The 20,818-nt window shown below is 36.5% G+C and overlaps 1 protein-coding gene across 1 annotated transcript in view; it reads right to left on the bottom strand.

Moving 5' to 3' along the window:
- The window catches only part of CFAP47 (cilia and flagella associated protein 47), a 255,123-nt gene that overhangs the window by 56,853 nt on the left and 177,452 nt on the right, over positions 1-20,818 (bottom strand). The window contains exons 54-57 of the mRNA XM_085049413.1: positions 17,329-17,440; positions 10,786-10,890; positions 9,048-9,204; positions 3,381-3,476 (exon numbers count right to left, since the gene is read on the bottom strand). Of these exons, the coding sequence (XP_084905539.1) occupies positions 3,381-3,476; positions 9,048-9,204; positions 10,786-10,890; positions 17,329-17,440 (470 nt within the window). The remainder of the gene's footprint in view (positions 1-3,380; positions 3,477-9,047; positions 9,205-10,785; positions 10,891-17,328; positions 17,441-20,818) is intronic.

The following is a 20,818-nucleotide window of genomic DNA, read 5'->3' as shown; positions in this document are numbered from 1 at the left end:
CTTTTTCTGGCTCTGTGAGTCATTTTGAGATAATGAAAGCATTATAAAAGACGCAGAGTCAGAGGAACTCAGGACAACCAGGGCAACCAAGTATGTTTGTTGTGTTTTCAGTCTTTGAAAGCAATAATAAGAAAAAACAGACTGTGCATGCAAAATTACTGAAAGAAAAAAGCAGATGCAAATAAGTATAGAAATAAAGAAGCAAGTCTTGAAATGCAACATTTTAGGGAAATGGCCTGAGGACCTGAACAAAATTTATGCCATTTCGTAGGTGAAATTAGTTTAAAAGCCAAATTATCTGTAATCACAGTGGACTGTACATCACATAAAAAGCATGCTCAAATGCTTTCTCAAAGAATGTTGAATAAAATATGAAATTGAAATAGTAACACACTTCCAAAGAACATACACAGAATTTTATTATTCCAAATTTGATTGCCATCAAACTAGTTTTACTCTGCAGGCATCTTTTCGGAAAATGTCTCACTAACATTAAATCCATTTATCAAATATATGTCATCTTTCCTTCCTAAGTTCTCAGCAAAGTTAATAAATACATATATTTTACGCAAAATCAAAGAAGAAAAAATTAAAGTGTTAATCATGGAGTTCTCCATGGGAAAAGAGATAAACATGATACAGGTGACGTGGTAGCTTAAAATATAGTAGTTTTAAAATATAAAACTTGGGCTGAAATATGGAGAGAGGTATCTAAAAAGCAGATTCAGCTGACTGCCCTGTTTACTGCTCCTGTTTGATGTTACACTGAGTTGCTACAACAGAGGTTTATTGATCATCCAGAACAGCAGCTAAACCATAAAATGCAACGACTGGAGGTTGAATGCAAAATGAGATCACACCTTCACTGTGAGGACTGGGTGAAGAACAGTCTGTGTTACTGGCAATGTTGAGTTATGTTGCTACCATGAAGCCAAGGCAGGGAAAAAGGATAGTCTGCTCTGAGTAACAATTTCACAGCATGGCCAGTATCTTGGATTTCTTGTGAAAGGATGAGGAAAAAATTACTCCTAGATTCTCAGACTACCTCACTGTTTCTGAATGTCTCCCTTCTGTTTTCAGAGTGAATGAGGAAAAAACCAAGTTATTAATTAGCAGCAAGCACAATTTTTCCACAACCATTATTGTTGCTCATAAAATGATCTATCAATCATATTCAAGAATAATATTTAGCTTCAACACATTTTCAATGTATTGTTTCTTTTTTTAATGGGAATAATGGTAAGCAGTAACACCTGCATTTAATCTGATCTTCATCTACTGATCACACTATTAAAATATTTCAGATATAAAATACAAGAAGGAAAAAATACAACTTATAAAGATTGCTTTGCTGCTCTAATACTTCTGTGGAGTGATTGCACTTTCAGTTTTACTACGTGCATGAATTAGATTGTTTTGGACAGCTCCTCAGTGCTTCTGCAGGAAAAAAAAAATATATGTAAGGTCATGGCAAAAGTTACAGCTTTTATACATGCCTGTGTAAAATGTTGTGCTGGTTTCAGCTGGAATAGAATTAACTTTCTTCCCAGTGGCTGGTATGGGGCAGTGTTTTGGATTTGTGCTGAACACAGTGATGATAATATAAGGATGTTGTTGTTATTGCTGAGCAGGGCTTACATAGATCCAAGGCCTTTCCTGCTCTTCCTGTGCCACGCTGGTGAGGAGACTGGTGTGCATGGGAGGCTGGGAGGAGACACAGCTGGGACAGGTGACCCAAAGTGACCAAAGGGATATTCCAGACCGTGTGACATCATGGCTCAGTGTATAAAGTTGGGGAGGAAGGAGGAAGCAGGGGGACGTTTGGAGTGATGGCGTTTGTGTTCCCAAGTCACTGATACATGGGATGGAGCTCTGCTCTCCTGGAGATGGCTGAACACCTGCCCAACTATGGGAAGCAGTGAATTGATTCCTTGTTTTGCTCTGCTTGTGTGCATGGCTTTTGCTTTCCCTGTAAAACTGTCTTTATCTCAGCCCACAAGTTTTCCACCTTTGACCCTTGTGATTCTCTGATTCTCTCCCATGTCTGCTGGTGGGGGAGTGAGTGAGTGGCTGCCTGGGGCTTGGCTGCTGGCTGGGGTGAAACCACGAGAAATGTATATATAGAAAATGATACAACATCCAGATCAATTCTTACACCTCTTCTTCTTCTAAATCCTTCTTTCTATATCACCTGGAAATGTCTTGAGGCATAGTGAGCTAACAGAACAGAAACCAAAAACAATTCCTTTCTGGGAACAGTAAGGTCTGCAATATCCTTTACAAAATAAAGGTCTGTCAAGTACATCTACAGGAAAATCATAGTATATGGCAAATTTTTTTTAACACAATTGAAAACAAGTCGCCCTCATTTGATACTTCTAAACCAGGTCTTTAACGTGAGATAGATACTATTTCTTTAAGGAAAATGGTATGGCTTATACTGATATCTATATTAACATAAAACAGATGCTCACACATATTTTTGGGGGATATGAGCAAAGAAAATTTTTTTTTTGGTAAATAATTAAGGATATGAATAATTTAATTGTGTGTTCTGAAAGTAGAAAGCATATCTGAGAAGTAATCAAAAAAAATAATTACCGGAAAAAATATTTAAAATAGGTACAGAAATCTACCTATCTTCTATACTTCAGCAATGAATAATTTTAAATTATTAAAATATGTGTTTTCTGTGATAATCCAAGCCTTATCATAACAGATAAATCAAATAAATCAATTATCATATCCAAGTCATAAACAAATTCTGGTAAAATTACATCACTAAAGGCAGAGTAATTCCTTTCATATCTCCTCTCAGATCAGATAGGACTAGCAATGACATGTAAAATTTAACTCAGGAAAATAAACCAAATAGTTTAATTCTCTCCAGATAGTTTTTTAGTTGTAAAGTACTGTTTTCTGTATTTTCCTATGCAAATTTTCCCAGAAACTATGGACCTGAACAGTCTTAAAAATACTTAGACAAATAAATAAACAAAACCAAAAAACAATAAACCCCTCCAACAAAACAAAAATGAGTTGAAATGACTGACAAGGTTGAAGAAAAACATAAGTGTCTCTAGAGTGATAAAATTGTGCAGTCAATTTTCTTTTTTGTTTTCTGCTAATTCAGTAAAAAGTAAAAGCAGTAATAAATGTACAACTCATTGATTTTTGGAATTTCTTTCCTCTTCTTTTTCTTCTTAACTGATCCTTCAAACTACAAAAAATTTATTTTAAAAGTAATTTTCTTAGGAATTACATATTTTTCTATTATGGTATTTCATGTTTTAGAGAACTGTGACTTGTTGCAGGATAAGTTAATAAAGTAAGAAACACTGATTGTTTAAATATATTTTAAGGGTTCAGAAGTTTCATACCTCGTGGCTGTTTAACCAGAAGATGAAAAGTAGATTCCTTACTGGTGGACTGGTACAGCTCAGATGCACTGAGACGCTGATCCAAGAGCCCCGGATCTAAAAAATAAAAAAAATTAAAATTACGTGTGGAAAACTATTTAGAGTTCAAAATTGATGGAAAATTTCCCTAATAAAACAGCTTCACAGACAAAGGGTTTAAAATATACATTCTTGAATGGGAGCACATGGCCCCTTTATCCCCCCTCTGCTTTAAGGTATTCTCAGTATTTTCCTGATTGTGAAGTATAGAGAGAATATGCATATCTTTTTAAACAGAACTAAAATGAAATAACACAGCATCAAGAAAACCTGAAGTGTAAAATGTTAAAATGTTCGTTTTTCAGTTCCACAGCATCTAGAGTTTGCAAAATAAACTGTTTTCTAAATTGAAAACTCAAGTAGCAATGAAAGCCAGTGGTGACATGAAAAGTAAGAGAAAGCTCCAGAGACAGGCTCAGGACCAGCAGTGCTGACATAACTTCAGACAAGAATTGCTTTATTGTTGGCAAGTTACTGGATCAACCAAAAGATCACTTTGTAGAGACAAAGGATTTAGACATTATTTCAATTGTTTCACTGATTGCTATCAATGTTGTGGATAAATGAAACACGAGATGGGAAAAACTGGCTTGAAGTCCAATTTTACAGAAAGGTTTTGGAGCTGTTCAAACAGCCAAAGAAAATTCCTTGCAGGAAATATGTCTAGCAGTTAACTCCAAGAACCTGAGACCAATAGCTAGACTATATCTGTATAATACGTCATATTAAAGTGTGGTAACACTGAATGATGAACTGCTGACAGGAAGAGAGGATTCACAGGACTCATCAAACAGCCAGGGAAGACTGGCATTTGGGGTTATGGAACACAGTGAAGACAGCTTTAAGAAACAGAATAATGATCAAAGATGTTCAGGAAGGCAAAGTACAACTCTCTTGGCACTATCAAACTTCTTGCTTCTCATAAGAAGAGAAACAGTCTAAAAATTATTTCACCTCAAGAACAAAGTTTTGGGTATTGGAAACCAGATTAGAGGCTCAAAAAAAATTTGCAAACTATGAGGAAGTACAAAAAGAATTGAAGAGTCCTTTCCAAATATTAAAAGATGGGTGCATAAGAAAAGCCAACACACTCATTTTAATATAACAATAAAACAACTGTATCATCTGCCTTCTTGACCTGAGAGACTGCAGTGGCAAAAATAAGGCAATAGTGAAAGCTTCCTCTATAATGCCAATTATTTTGAAGGAATTATTTTTTATCTTTCTTTTCCTGGCTGATAATAAGTTAAATACTGTAAGTTTCCCCAACTAGAAGAGTTTTCCAAACTTTAAAATATATAGTTTTCTTTAGTTTATATCCTTCTACACATTCAGCTAAAAAGTAATTTTCACACAACTAGCTAACTAATCTTCAGAGATTTTTTTATTTGAAAAATAATTTCACTGTATGTAATTAAAAGCAATAGGTTATGCATTTATCAGTTCAGAAGTGCATTTATATATAGCACATTATTTTTTAATTGGTAGCTAAAATAATGATTTGAATTATGTCAGAATCAGCACAAAGTGATGTTAGCACTTTTTTTCTAAACTGATTAGATGATTGAAAATAGCATTTCTTCACATCTTTACTATTTCATTCTAACACTGACACATATATATACAGTAATACTTATTCCAATACATTTTGCCTAACAGAAATATGACCAAGTAGCAGACTTGCCTTTGAGTACTCAGTTCAATTACATGAAGTCACAGAAAGTAGTTTGAAAATATTTTGCAAAGCGCATATAAAAAGTAGCAATTCTAGTTCAGAAATCCTTGAATGGAAAAAGACATGTCCAAGCTACTGTGCATGCAGCCTTATCTTGGACATAAGGTAATTTTTAATCAGCAATCTTATACACTGCCACAGGTATCAGTTTTGCTACTGCAGGTAACACTGGATTCCAGAGGAACCAATTCACCTCCCTTATGCAATTAGTAATTCCTGCTGTAGCTTTAATCTTTCCTTTGAGCACAGGCCTTCAGACTTGGAAATGAATATCCTCTCTAAAAGCTGTTGCAATTTTTTCTTGAACTATATATTTGGCCCACTGAAAATATGAAATTAAATTATCCACATTGACTGAAATAAAGCATTATGGCATTAACAAACCCCTTATACTTAGACAGTTCTTAGACAGGTTAACTCTGTGGGCTCTGGTTTACACTGGAGATTTCAGTAGTTTCAATTATTTCTATAATTTTTGTTGCTTCCAAAAAATCTTAATAGAAATACTATACAGTGGTATTCACAGAAAAGCAGTATCATTCAACCTGAAACAGCTGAAAGACTACAAGAGGTTGCTAAACCATCTGTGACGAGAGTTTGCATACTCTGGAGTTCTGATCATTGGCTCATATCAGGGAAAACCACCTGCTGTCAAATAAAGTGTATTCACATGACTATTCTTAATGTAGCTATGAATGCCTATGTGAAGAAGAGCTGCACATTTAAGCATCCAAGTGCCTAAATCCTGGGAAGAAAACTTACTGGTATTAAAGTCAATAAGAAAAGATCTAGTTTTAAGAGGTCCAGGATGTTAGTAGTAGTTAAACTTGCTCTATAATTATCCCAAATAGAGAACTGTTTGTCCTACAACAGCAGTCAAAATTCAAAGAGAGAAACATTTCTAAATAATAAAGTTCTTGGGTTTGACAAATCTTCAGAAATGCAAATGAAAGCTCCAGAAATGGTCTGGATATGACAATTCCCAATTAATGTCTATTTTAATTCCTGAACTTTGCAGTTCTAAACATAACTTCACATCTATCTGGGGCAGAAACTGCGTATGGAATGTTACTTCACAGTAATTCACAGCACTTCTGATTCACACTGTCTGTGAATCACTATTTTGCCCTCACTCCATCTACACAGGGTAGATGGAGTGAGGGCAAAATACAATGGGTTAACATTTGAGCATGAAAATTGCATAACTAATAATTCAGAAGTTCACTCTATCTTCAGCTGTTCCAGGAATGATGAGTTGATAAACAAAGCAATTCAAAACTGAGGTACACCAACAATTTATCAAGGTTCCTCTGGACTGAAGCTCTACCATCCATCATGTCAGTCCCTTTCTCTAATTTACATTGCAATCTCTGTCATCATCCATGTCCTTAATAAAGGTCTTGAATAATATAGGCTCCAGTGCTGACCCCTGGGGTGCAACAATCACTGCCAGCCAGCAGCTGAACGTCAACATGTTGATCACTATCATTTGAGACCAATACTTCAGCAAACTTTCCAATCCACTCAGCAGTCTGTTCATCAAGCCTAGACTTCCTCTGCTTCCAAACAAGAATGTTACAGGACACAGTGACAAAAGTCTTCCTAAATCATAGTGTATTACATTCACTGCTCCTCCTTTATTTGCATAATCACTCATTTCCATATAGAAGGCAATCACATTCGTCAATCATGATTTGCACTTAAGAAATCCATTTGACTACTCCTGATTACCTTCTTGACCTTGATGGGCTCGGACATGGACTATAAGGAAATGTGCAAATCATGGGCTACACACACTACAAAAGGACATGTCCCATGTCCCCACCAGGGGTTCAGGTGAGGCTGATCATCCTACTGCTCCTTCAGTCTTCCTTCTATCACTTTTCAAAGGAGAAAACAACACAGCCTTTTCCCAGTAAACAGAGACATCTCCTGATCAGCATGAATTTTCATAGAAAACCATAGTCTCACAATCACATTGGCCAGCTGTTTTATTACATTGTGAAATTCATCTGGATTTGTGGATCTGAATACATCCAGCTGCTCTAAGAAGTCCAGAGATTGTTGCTCCCCTACAGGCTGCCCTTTTCCCCCCCAAACCAGGAAGTTTACCTACCACAGCACACATCTAACTGGTGAGATTCTTGCCATTCACACTGCAATGCTATGGAGAAATCTCAAGAATTCCCGACTGCCTCAGACCAGAGTTCCACCCTCAGGGCTTTCCATTTGGATTACAGAAGCAATGACTGCACAATCACAAGGATTGCCCAGGAGCAGCTCCTGTGCTGTGTAGTCAACATTTACACTTCCTTCTCTTCTATGAGCAGCTCTTTGGAGCCTTGTGATTGTGCACTGAATGCCAAGTGCTGCGTCAACTGCCCTGTTTCCATGTGCAGAGCCAGTCTGCAGTGCTCATTGTCACTTTGGGATGAGTAGGAAGCTTAACAAGACTCTGTTTCTCTCGATGCCAGGATCCCCTCTCTGCAGGCACCCTGCTCAGCAGGTGAACTCTGCCACTGTCCCCAAGACCCTGGCCATGATTCTCTCAGCCTGTAAGCAGTGAATCCTCTGCATGCTGTTAGTTCCTTCAGTGTTTTCCAGAAGAGGACATCAAGTGAAATTCAGAAGTTGTCTGATCATTTACGAATGGAACTCTATTTTGTGACAGTCATGAGTGAAAATATTTCAGCAGTTAAACAGAGGAAACTGCACTAAAGCCTGCCAAAAGAAATACCCTGGTCAGCAATAGTGTATTTATTCATGAGACCAAAATGCTCTTGACCAGGAACATTTTAGGTAAACATATTTCCAAAATCCCCCATATATGGACTGCATATGGTATTTCCTTATTCTAATTCATATTCAGAAGGCAGGATTAAAAAGCATGAGTTTAATGCAACGAATAAACATAAAACTACAGTTTTTAAAAGTCACATTTCTTCACTTACTCTATGTGCCACAAACCCCAAATCATAGCATGAGTGTGTAAACATGGCCTAAAACTTACCTACTCACAAGTTTTGGTTTTTGCTATTTCTGTTATGTTTATTTATTTATGAAGACAAAACTGGAAGGTTTATCTTCAATTTTTATTTGCAGATGCCAGGACATGCTTTGACACCTTTTTTCTGATGCTACATGTTACATTTGACTAGGTAGAGATTCGGAGAACCTTCTAAAGCCCTCTGATGCACTCAAAGTGAAACTTCCTCTTTCACTGAGTAAATTTTAATCAGCAAAGAGAGTGTGTGATTTAGAACCTAAGTTCTTAAAGCATTTGTGAAATCCCAATATGGACAGCTCCTTGTCAATCTTCGATAATTCTGAATCTCATATTATCCTTTAAAGTATGTTTGCAAATATTGATGAAACATACTTGTTTGGAAGGTTAATCATAAAAAAAAACCACAAAAAAATCTCTAACTAAAAATGTTTTGCCCTTCCTCTCTTACTAACTCCCTTATCTATCCAAAATCTGACCAAATACAAAATATTTGGAGGCAACTGAGGAACAAAACCAAAACAAAAGTGTTAGCTATGTGGCTTAGACATACAGCTACCAAAAACATCCCAGGAGTCTCCTGTTGCCACAATGCTACAGTGCAATCCACAGCCAACAAGCAGCTGCACGTGAGGCTGTATTACCTAAGAAATCTACTGTGAGCAGCTGCTACAGGTCTGTGTTCTTTCCTATCTCCCACAGCACAGTCTACAGAGTTTTCAGGGTGGATATGGACAATACACAACTCCATTGCCAGAAAATTTAACAATTCACGCTTTTAGTGCAACCCAAGGAGCTTAAGTTCCTTCCCCCACCTCAAAAAATAAAATAAAAATCCAACCCCCTGTACCTGTCAGCATGACATCTACTGCCACGGTTTCCAAAGTTGGGTTTTGGAAGGACACGATGGTAGAAGCATACTCTCCAATGCAAGCACTTATGGTGGTTGTTTCCATCAGCTTGGGAGGAAGACCAGATCCCGTGAGGTGAAAGACCCGCTCTGCAAACTGTGAATGAAACATGTCATTATTGATTGATGAGCCAGAGCTGTATGTTCTAAGGTATTTTGCCTACTTCTTTCTTCCAGCATTCTGTGTCTCTCCTATGCGTGAACTTTAATGTTTGCTTTCTTTTTCCTTCCTTCTAGCTGTTGTTACTCTAAGTATTGCTATGTGGAAATCAATAGTTCCATTCTGGGAGATGTTCACATCTGCTGTTTGTATATAATTTCTGTCCTACTTCGAGCACATAGTATTTAACTTCCAGCCAGCTACTCAGAGCTTCCAGTGCAGTGAATGGAAAGATGAAGGTGGTTGCAAAAGCAAAATTCAAAGCATTTATATTAGAACCTGAAAGCAGATGAAGTTAGACATTCTCTCCAGAAGACAAAGGAAGAAAGAACATAATTCTTTGATGGGACAGCAGTAGAACCACACAAAAAGCTAAAAGTGTTACTCCAAAGATAATAAAGAACATTAACCTTTAGACACAGAAAAACCAAGGATATTGCAAAGAACTAGCAAATACATTATTTCTGCGGACCATCAGATTTCAGAGAAGATAAGGACATTGTGTCCTCTTGAACTGACCTTGGATATATACTATTCATATGAGAATTACTGGCTCCTTGTTTTTATCCTTAATAAATATTTAAGACAGATTCTGGAAATAAATACTCTGCCAATACCACCTGCAAATAATCTGTCTGATCAACATACTTTTTCAGGAAAAAAATTGCCACATGACTTCCTTCACTGTTTGTTTTCTTCCTGTAAAAGAATATTTGCTTTCTTAGTATTACTTAAAACACTACTGAAAACTGCTGGTAGCACTCAACTGGAATAATTCACAGGCCAGCAGTCTTTTAGGATATCTGAAACTCATAAAAAAAAAATACACACAGAAAATTGCACAGAAAGCAAATGCTTCATTTAACCACATCTCACATGATGAAATATGACCATTTACATCGTACTATCAGGTTTTCTTTTTGATTTCAGCTGTAATTTAAAAACAATTGGTAGGTCATGCTGACAACTCATGTCTCTTTATTTACGTGTTCCTCATTCAACTTTACCAAAATTCACAAAGGAAAAAAAGTCAACAAATTATAAGGTATTCAAAGTAAAAAAGATTTTCAGATAAAATGAAAGGAAGAATTCACTTTTTTCAAGTGTGTGACCTACTAAAATTCAGATCAGCTAAAAAAATGAAACAATTTAATTTTGTTTGGGGTTGGGAAAAACATCAAGAAATTTAATTTCAGAAGTGACACTGCTAAGAAGTGCCAGTCTTCTTGTGTTAAAACCAGCAGAACTAATTACTGAGCAAGATAAAATTATTCATTACCTATTCTAGCTCCTAGTCCATTACACCACATTTTAATACTGTAAACAGAATAATTTCTATGTAAAACCCAGGATAAAACAATTTAAAAGGTTTGAACATCTTTGCATTTGCTCTTTCATTATGCACCTAGTCACGAAACTTCAACCTGACCTACAGGCTGAACCTCTTACTTCCTTGCCTGTCACAAAGAGTATCTAATCTGAATCCCAAGTGTTGTGGGCACAAACACATTAGCATACCTTTGGGCATTTGAAGGTTATTGTTGCCTTGTGGTTGCGTCTCCCAAGGGCAGAGGGACAGAATCGCACGGGCAGGTCAGTGGTGGAGTGAGGAGGAAGAGTCAGCTGTACAAACACAAGAAAGGGGCAAAAGAAAGGAGGGTAAGGGAGAGGAAATCAATGTTTTTGAGTCTCTTTCTGTTTTGTGCTTTGTACCAGCAGTGTTGATGTGCGTGTGATTAATGTGTTCCCCATTAATCCAGATGCATGCCATTAATTCCAGGTGCATTCTCCCCTCTCAGCAAGCACAGGCTGCAAAGGCAGCGAGTGAATTGTGGCAAACAATCCCAGTGGCAGTCACTGCATGTCCCCTGCCCAGCAGCAATGGGGCTGCTGCTAGAGATTGCTCCAAGGACACAGACAGCAGCCCACAAACACCATTCCAACAGGACTCTCCTCTCTGATCACACCAATGGCACTGAAGGGTTATCACAGTGACCTCCAGACACAAACTGGCTTGGAAGGGAAATACATGCCAGGTTTCAATAAGCCAGTGCTTTGTCTCTCTTCTGCTTACCTTTATTGAAACCAACACTGTAAAATACATTGAGACTTTTCTCTTCACCTCAATCTTCTACTTGAAACTCAATTACACAGGGAAAAGCAAAGTAGCTGACTACAATGAGCCATGTATGTTTTTAATAACCAGATAAGCAGGGAAAGAATAGGATTACAAATAGTAAAAATGCCAATGCATTAAGAGAGTCATCAGCCAAAATCACTGAATACAGACTATATCTATTTCTTTTACAAAAAACACGTATTAGCCTTTTAATACATATGTTTAAGAAATGTTTTCATGTAAGAAGCGATAAAAAGACAACTGATTGATACCATGAGCACTTAACCTGTTTTATAAACTGAATAAAATCTGCAAAAAATGACAGCACAAACACCCTGAAACAGGTGTTACTGACAAAACACACATATAGCTTCCAACTCCTAGTGTTCCAGCATAACTGACATAGACATTCCATGGGAACACAGTGTCCAAATGGTCTCCATCCTTTAACCCCATGGCCTCTGTGGGCCCACCCTCAGGTGGGACTGCCAGGTGCTTGGCCAATCAGAGGCTGAGTAGCACGGATTGAGTGTTTGATTGATGGGTGGCTCTGCCAATCAGAGGCTGGGTTAGCACCACCAATATGTAATTGATTGATCGATTGATTGTCAGCTCAGCCAGGCTGGGGACTCTGGGGTCACTGTCTCCCCACAAAGCAAGGCCTGGCCACCCCAACCCCAACCCCATTGATCCCATCCAGCCTCTGACAGAGCCTTATATTGCTTTATGAGCAATATATGTTGCCTTATGAGCCTTATGGTGCTTTTCCTCACTGCCCCACGGCTCTCTCTGCCATCCCAGAGCCAGGCCCGGGCAGGAGCCACAGTGTTCCTGGTCTTGTTAGTCATCCCCTGGGTGTGTTTATAGGGTACTGCTGGAATAAAACACACATCTACCCAAACATGATAACAGAAAAGTTAACCTTTAATTGAAAGGTCTTGAAGGTGCACAATAGGCGATGTGCACATGCAATACAGTAGTTCTACAATTTTTATAAGGTTAATTGATTAATATTCCTATCAAATATTGTCCAGTTAGAAAAGCAGTTGGTTAGGTAATTTTACCCTGGGTACTGCCCCATTGGAATTGGTCTGGGGGCTTTTTTGTCCTGTTTCTTGTTGTGTCTTCTCAGATTCTGATTGGAAAACAAAATGTCTCTGTTGTAGGTTCACTTCTTGAAAATAAGACTAAACAGTATTTCAGGAATGTGTTAGAAGGTTAGTTTATTGTTCTAAAATGTAGGTTGTGCAGAAGAGACAGCAGAGCTCAGATGTGCTCAACTAGCATGCAAAACTTAAAATGTTATTTTCCTCTTTTTAGGAGAAAGTTTTAAACTAATTCATCTGATACTGCCACAACAGTTAATTAAAATTTCATTTGCAGTCCAGTTCCTACCTATCAGTCAGACCCATTTATCAAATGAAGACTTACAAATGGAGAAAGAAAGAACCCCCACCCAAATATTTTTAATAATATGAAAAAGTAAGTAAAGACAGGATGTCACAGAACAGGAATACCTAATTAAATTAACACTAAGATTTTTAAATTTCTAGTAATTTCAGCAAGACGTCCACATTATCCAGAATAATAACTCTTCCATGAAGATGAAAACAGACAGGAGTTCGATTTCCAATAAGTATTATTTGACATAGTATCATTACTCAGAAAATGCCCTGCCACAATGAATCAAAATAATCAACATAGAGTTATGATAATCCAGCAGACTGCCTGCTCTGAAAGCAGACAGGATTGTTAATTTTTACACTACAGATTTGGTTTTAAAAGTTCATTTTGTAATATACAGTATGATGTTCTCTGAATCTAAAAAGTAATTTGTTTTGAAATACGCTAGCAAAAAAAAAATTACTTGCTTTCCACTGAAATCCAAAGAATAAATTGCTTTTAGAACTAGAATTGACAAATAATGTGAAACAACATATTTTAAGAAGGTCATGCAATCATTCAATCCTTCAATAAAATGTGTTGATGTTAACACATCCCTTGCCTTTCATTTTGTTTACATTAAAAAGTGGCTTCCAAGATACTCATGTGAAAAGGAACTGGTATCATTGCTTTTCATAAGATTTCTGATATAACTGTTCAAGTACAGAAACTGAGTCTGAAGTAACTACAAATACACGATTTCTGTTAAAAAATGAAGACAGGAGGAACATTTTTCATTAAATCAAAAAGTTTGTTCTCTTCTCTGTACAAAACAATACTCATGGTCTTTGAGAAAATCCTTAAATCTTGCACACAGAGATTGCACTCCTCTCTACCAGCCCTTCTCTATTAGGCTATTCGTCCTCAATAAAAATTGTGTTTCAAAGCCAATCAGGATAGAACACAGCTTAATGGAAAAGGTCTAGGCTAGTTATAAGCCAGGAGAATTGCAATCTCTAGACTTACAGCAAAAGTACAATTCTTTTTGGCAATACGGATGATCCTGTTTGTAAGACCTTTTTGTACATAATAAATATATGTGTGTATCAAAATAATACACATATATGTGAAATATGTCCATGAGTTTATACAGAAGAAAAGTAATAAATTGGGGAACATAACAGTATTGATGACTGAGAATTTTCAGCTGTTAAATGCTGAACCTGAATCCTTTTCTATTAAAGACAAAGGAAGCTGCAGTCAGGACAGAAACACAAAACTCAACATCCCAATGACATTTTCCACCGACATTCATGATATCCAATGTGCTAATGAAAATGGAATTTTAAGGTAAACTTATGTGAGCTCTCTTTCATTCTAGCTTTTAGATAATTTGGCAATATTTACAAAGTTATCAAGTTAAAGGTTGACAAGAAGGGAAACAAAAATTAGGTGCAGCTTGTTAAAAAAAAAAGGAAAAAAGATATGAAAATCCAAATCCCATTAAAGGGAAGCTTTTATGAAATTTTTTAAAGAAAACTAAGAGGTTATGTTCCATTTAAAGCTGTTTTAGGCTACAATTGCAAAGCCAGGATATGCATGCTTTTCTCATTTTTGTCAGTTTACAAAGAGGTTAACAGAGCTGCTGCCAATTTAAATGAAGCTGACAAGAGATTTAAAGCCTTTGAATTTCATTTAGACTTCATTATGCACCCTGAAGTTCAGGAATACTTGACTCTAATCCAAATGGACCTCAGGAAAGCATATTATTAATGATGTCCATACTTGAAACTGAATCAGTTCTATAGAAAATAATCCCTTGTGGTATTTCAGTAATGCTCTTTATTCCAAACTGAAACTGGAACAAATTTCCACACACATGGAAGTATGGTAATAATATTTGAATTTTTTAAAATTCTGAAATATTAGTAAAAATTTGGTTATTAATTTTATGCAAATATCTCTAAGGAAGGAAAAAATTTCTTTGATATCACCATTGAATTTGGTTTATCTAACATAACTCAGGGACAGAAAAAATCTATTTGAGACATATTCTGACCAACAGCCCTGTATATTCAAGAGTTCTACATCTTAGATGACATAAAAACAAATATGGAAAGTTATATGTAATATTAAAATTACTGTCCTGACTCTATGTCTTCAAATATAATGTATCTTCATTGGACAACCCCCCTTCAATCTATTCGTCTAATAATTTGCTCTTTTTTATTGCCTTTCATCTGATGATTGCACAATCAGAATCTCTCTGATGACAAGAAAGCATTATTTGCTCTAAAGAGAGCAAAAAATTGAATGACCAAGATGGGAAACTTCTTCTGCATAAAGCAAAGGCTCTGAAATGGGCATGAATATAAAACAACATGGGGCACAGCTTATAAGAACAAGGAGTCATTTTCTGGAAGTTGAATGCAGTGTTGTATGGAGGGACTAAACCTAGGATGCAACAAATTCAGGAGAAGCAAGTTCATATCTGGATAGCTGTGTCCAGTTCTGGGCTCCCCAGTACAAGACAAAGAATTACTGGAGAGGGTGCAGCAGAGGTTAGAAACATGATCTGGGGTCTGGAGCATCTCTTATGAGGCGAGACTGCAGAGCTGGGCCCATTCAATGTGGGGAAGAGACCACTGAGAGGGGATCTCATCAATGTATACAAGTGCCTGAAGGGAAAACGCCAAACTCTTTCCAGGGTTGTCCAGTGACAGGACAAGGGAAATGGCCATGAGCTGAAACATGGGAAGTTCCTTCTCAGTTTGAGGAAAAACTTCTGTCCTGTGAGGGTAACTGAGCACTGGAACAGGCTGCCCAAAGGAGCTGTGGAGTCTCTATCTCTGGAGACATTCAAAACCTGCCTGGATGTGATGCTGTGTAACCTGCCCTAGGTGAACCTGCTTTAGCACAGGGGTTTGGATTAGATAGTCTACAGAGGTTCCTTCTAACCCCAACCACTCTGTAATTCTGTGATTTAAATGTCGCTCCCTGACTTTGTCACCAAAACTGAAGGAAATCACATAACCTCTTCAAACATGGATCTGTAATGGAAGAAATAGGTTCAAAAAGGGACATCTACATGAAATAAATATTAGGTAGCTGTTCATAGCAAATTCACCGAAGTTATCCTTTAACTGGAAGAACTACTGCAATTACCAAAGACCATTTCAGAATTCAATCCATAAATGATTTACAGGACTGAGGATTACAATAAAAAAGAAAGAAAGAAAATTACTGCAGTTTGTGTTGAATGTGTCTTTTCCTATGCAATGTAATGTAGCTATTGTTGATGTCTGAATCTCTGGTGATAAATTATGAGAGATGAAAGGAGATTTATTTTCTTCTTGTTAATTTCCTGCACAAGGTAATACGCAATCTGCAGCAGCTAAAAGTCACTATTACTAAATCTAATCCACTTCTGTGCAAATGACCTAAACATAACACATATACAATACTCTCAGACAATTAATAAAGTTTGCATCTATTATGTTTCTTGCCTCCTATTCAAACACCAGTTGATGAGATGATTAGTAATAGCACTTGTTGAGATTTAACATAGTGTATGAAGATGTGTTATTACACATGACACAAAAGACAGACTAAAAAGACCTTCAAGTTTTATACTTGAATGGAATCCTATGTAGCAATATATAGGGCAGCTGAGTAAACAAGTTTGATCTCCTTTAGCTGTTACCTTCAGAGGCCCTTCCAGGAATTTTTGGTCTGGCTGTACTGCTATACTTGAGGCTGAAAGCTGTTTACTCTCTGAAAACTGCAGCTATAATGACTCTGTGTCATTCCTCTATTTTCCCCATAAAGTCAGTGGTCAAGAACAAATATTTTTCTGAACCCTGACCACCTAGAACTCTAGTCAGTCTCAAGGAAAATATAAAAGCTGAGCCAATCTACACAACTGTTATTCCTAGAAAGCATGTAAATGTTGGGCAGCAAGATGGAAGAGCTTCTGTGATGGAGGAGGAAAAAGTCAGTACATAACAAGAGGGTTAAGTTTTCCTCTGTAGAAATTGCTCTCAAGGTAACTATGAGTTTGGGGAATAAAATGATTCTAAGTATTTGCTTGAAGCTTCTTTGCAGCTATATTGGTCAAATTATTACTCATCAGCCTTGCAAGTTGCTTGTAACTGCCATGACTATGAGATATTCTTGTATTCTTCTATTAACATTTTATCTACTAACCTAAATATTTACCTATTTATCCTGTTGATTTTTAGATACTTATGAAGCATCTAACCAGCTGGTTTGTTTACAACTTCTCCTTCTACTGCCTCCTGAATTATTTACAACCTACTTTGCAGTCCTGCTCAAAACTATTCCACAAAGCATTCCAGGGAAAAAAAAATCTGTGCTTCAGCTTGAGTTGCTTTTCAAGTTTAATTGTTTTCTTCCTCAGGCTATAAAATCTCTAAAATACATGCCTAAAACATTTAAAAGATTGTATATTCTGAACCCACAGTACAATACACAATTCAATTTGTTTTGAAAAGAAAACTATTCTATCTTTTTTGTGAAAGCACAGAAATCTTACTTACAGGTTGTTCTGGGTCAGTCTCAACTGAAAAATGGCTGGGATCGTTGTTAACCATTTCAAGCTGCAGCATTTCATTGGTAGGGTTAGCAAGAGCTATGTATGTATAAGCTGATCTGGAAAAAAAATACATATAATGACAATTAATTACAAAGCATCTTCTGTTACATATCATGATCTATATAAATTTTTTCAATTTCCTGAAAAATTCGTGGGGTTTTTTATTTCAAAAAATAATAATCAAGTTTTATTGCATTAGCATTTCCCCACTAGAGTGGACACATATTTAATAACTTGAATTATTCTTACTAGTCATTATTAATAACAAAAAATCCTGAATTCATTTAATGTTTCATTTTGTACAGTTGTTGTGTTGTTCATTACAGCATAATCATAGAATCATTATGTTGCATATGGAGATTATATATTTTAATGAGTATAGTGACTCTCCCAGAACAAAGATTGGAGTATGCTGATTGTTTAAATGTTATGTTTTAAATCAGCTGGCCTTCTATTTTACAGACTTTCCTTCTTTATTTTCCAGTTAAAGAATAGACATGGGATACTTTCAATAGGGAGAAAATTTTTTAAATAATTCATAAGACTTCCAACATTTTCTCTGTTCTGGTCAAAATACTATAATTTTTGCTTTTAACAAAGTTATATGACTATAAATCACATTCTTGTTTTAACACCGAGGGACACACAGAAGAGATTCAAGGTAAATTAGTGAAAACAGTAAATAAGGAAAGTTTGAAAAATGAGATACATATATTGGTTGTGCTGTAATTTATCTCCTAATATATATTCCCTCTAGTCAGAGCTGTAGCAGGTCAACTGCCAGATTGCTCCACATATTTATTAAATGGAAAAAAATTAGTCTGTTAATCACAGCTAAATCAGTGAGGAAAAAGAAAATACCAAGAGCAACATCCAGAAGATATTTCAGTCCAGCTTCATGACTGTAACTTCAGTCCCTAAAACCTATTCACAGGTGGGCTCCTTCCAACCTCTGCAGTGACATAAATGCCCAGCAGTGAGCAGCAGACTTGTTTCTGACTAACACTGTCAAAGCATTGTATCTCTGAGATCTCAAAAGCCAAACATGTAGAAATATTCAGAAATTTTCACACAGGATTCAATTGATAATTCCCGTTTTTCTATTTTTCACATTTACCATCTCCATCGGTTTTTTGGGTTTGGGCTTTTTTTTGGTTTGATTTTTGGTGGGGTTTTTGGTTGTGGTTTTTTTTTTTTTTTGGTGTCTCATCCATAAAACTTTGTCAAAGGGAAAACTAATTTGGAATATCTGAAATTTCAGTAAGAAACTACTTGACTGTTAGAGGTTCTTAAAGTCATCAAAATGCTGCACCACGCCACACAGATTGACTACTGTGGTTATGCTGGAAAAATTGTTGCATGTGGCAGTAAATTCCAGACCAGTGTGAGCATCATTTGACTGACTCTTCTTCAATGATTCCACAGTGGAGCTCATAACAAGATGGATGAGTAAAGATGAAAAATATCAGGGAGAAGGTTTCCTTCCTTAGAAATATATGCTAAAGGATGTGTTAAATCTACCTTGACACAAACAACTGTGATAACCCCAAATGTTAGGGAATCTGAAGAAGGATTAAAAGATAAATTGTTAGAATTTTTTCTTTTCTCTTTCAAGAAGTGGTTAGAAATTGATTCTGAGTTATCAATGTGTTCTTGGTTCCTAATCCAATTCCAGGTAATGTTTCAAGGACACAAATTCGTAAATTTTTTAGATCAATAGAAAAAAGAATACAGCAAACACATAGTAAAAAACATTATTCTTATATTCATATGCTAATGCTTCCTCTGCATTCAAGGCAAAGGTGGTAGAATGGAAGTTAATCTGTTAAAGAGCTACAAATCTTCAGCAACCAAAAATACTCCAAACATTTGATACCATTTCCAGATCATGTCTCTGGGTACACAGCAAGGAAGTACACCCATCCAAAAAAACCCCAAACTGATACCTTTCTTAAGCAGAAAACACACAGATGTCTACCTGCACTGCCTTTACATATTCAACATGCATTAATGCAGCCATTTTAGTTGGACTGTCTCATCTTTTCATGAGGCAGAGCAATTCTCAGTAATTTAACTGCAACCTCAATGCCATCACTGACTGCCATTGTCCAACACTTTGCACTTCAAGAAGAGTGCTGATGACATTATGCTGACACTGCTGGGCACCACTGGCACCATCCTCCTGGCACTGCCTCTTGGCACCAATGCATATAAATGTATAAAAATACATTCATATGTATTGATGAGATCCCCTGTCAGTCTTCTATTCTCCAGACTGAATCAGCCCAGCTCTGGCAGTCTCTCCCCATAAGAGAGATGCTCCAGATCCCTCATCATTCTTGTGGCCTCCACTGGACCCTCTCCAGGAGCTCCTTGTCTTTCTTGTGCTGAGGAGCCCAGAAGTGGATGTGGTGCTCCTCCTCATATTTACAGATGCACAGGAACTACAACATGCATGTGCTTGTAAAGTGAAAAGAAATCTCATTTGAAAAAATAAAACATGGGATTTGATGAGTTTGAGGTAAGAGTTTTGACAGGCAAGAGTTGTAGTTAATGGAGCTAACTTTTTTGTAGTTAATGGAGCTAATCTTTTCCAGCATCCATTTTACTTGCAGTAGGAAAGGATGATTTGCCATTTTTTTAATCCATGTAGCTCCCAGGCAGTGCATGCCAGAGAAAATTATGAATGCCAGATAATCTGAATGAAAAGTTTTTAAGTAATTTCTAACTCCTAACAGCAATAACCTAACAGTAGAGAAAACTCATGGGTTTTACTACAGCCAGTGCAGAATTTTAAGGTAAAAATCAAGAAATAGCATAAATAAAGAAAATAGACTTATTTTCTTTAGAATATAGTAAGAAAGGCATTGTTAGTTATCCCCAGTCTGTGCATCTTATTTGAACAGCAGAATATATTCACTCACAAAAGTTTAATCAGGTAAAATTTCATGTTGTGTTCTCTAACAACATTTTTGCTCAGTCTGTAATGTATATTAACTACAGATTTAGTCAAAGATATACAGAAGTAAGTGGAATTTAGCATTCAGAAGAGCAGTGTGTGTAAGTAAGTAGAGATAATATGTGGAAAAGCACTACTGAAATTTTGACATTCTTCAAAGTCTTATCCTCAGAGTTTTAGTTTATCTCTTGAAAGTCAGAACTGAACTGAACATTATGCTATCAAAATGCACATTGAAATTTCATTGAAGGATGGTAATAACAGGAAATAACAGGGTTTATTTCTCTAAGGAGCTCATTTTGTTAATATTTGCAGTGTTGCAACCATGTCTACCCCCAGGACCTCCAGGACAGAAGTTGCATTATTTTGCATTTCTTGAGAGGTTAAAAGGTATTGCTAATTGGTATACAAGCATTTGTAAAGCAGGATTGTCAGTAAATTCCTAGTTCAGAAAGAAGAAAAGAAGCAGAAAATA

This window comes from Lichenostomus cassidix, chromosome 1 (assembly GCF_008360975.1).
Source record: "Lichenostomus cassidix isolate B80296 chromosome 1, HeHo_3.0, whole genome shotgun sequence".
NCBI lineage: Eukaryota > Metazoa > Chordata > Aves > Passeriformes > Meliphagidae > Lichenostomus > Lichenostomus cassidix.
Note: the sequence above shows the minus strand (reverse complement) of the source record. Positions and strands in the feature narration are given on the sequence as shown.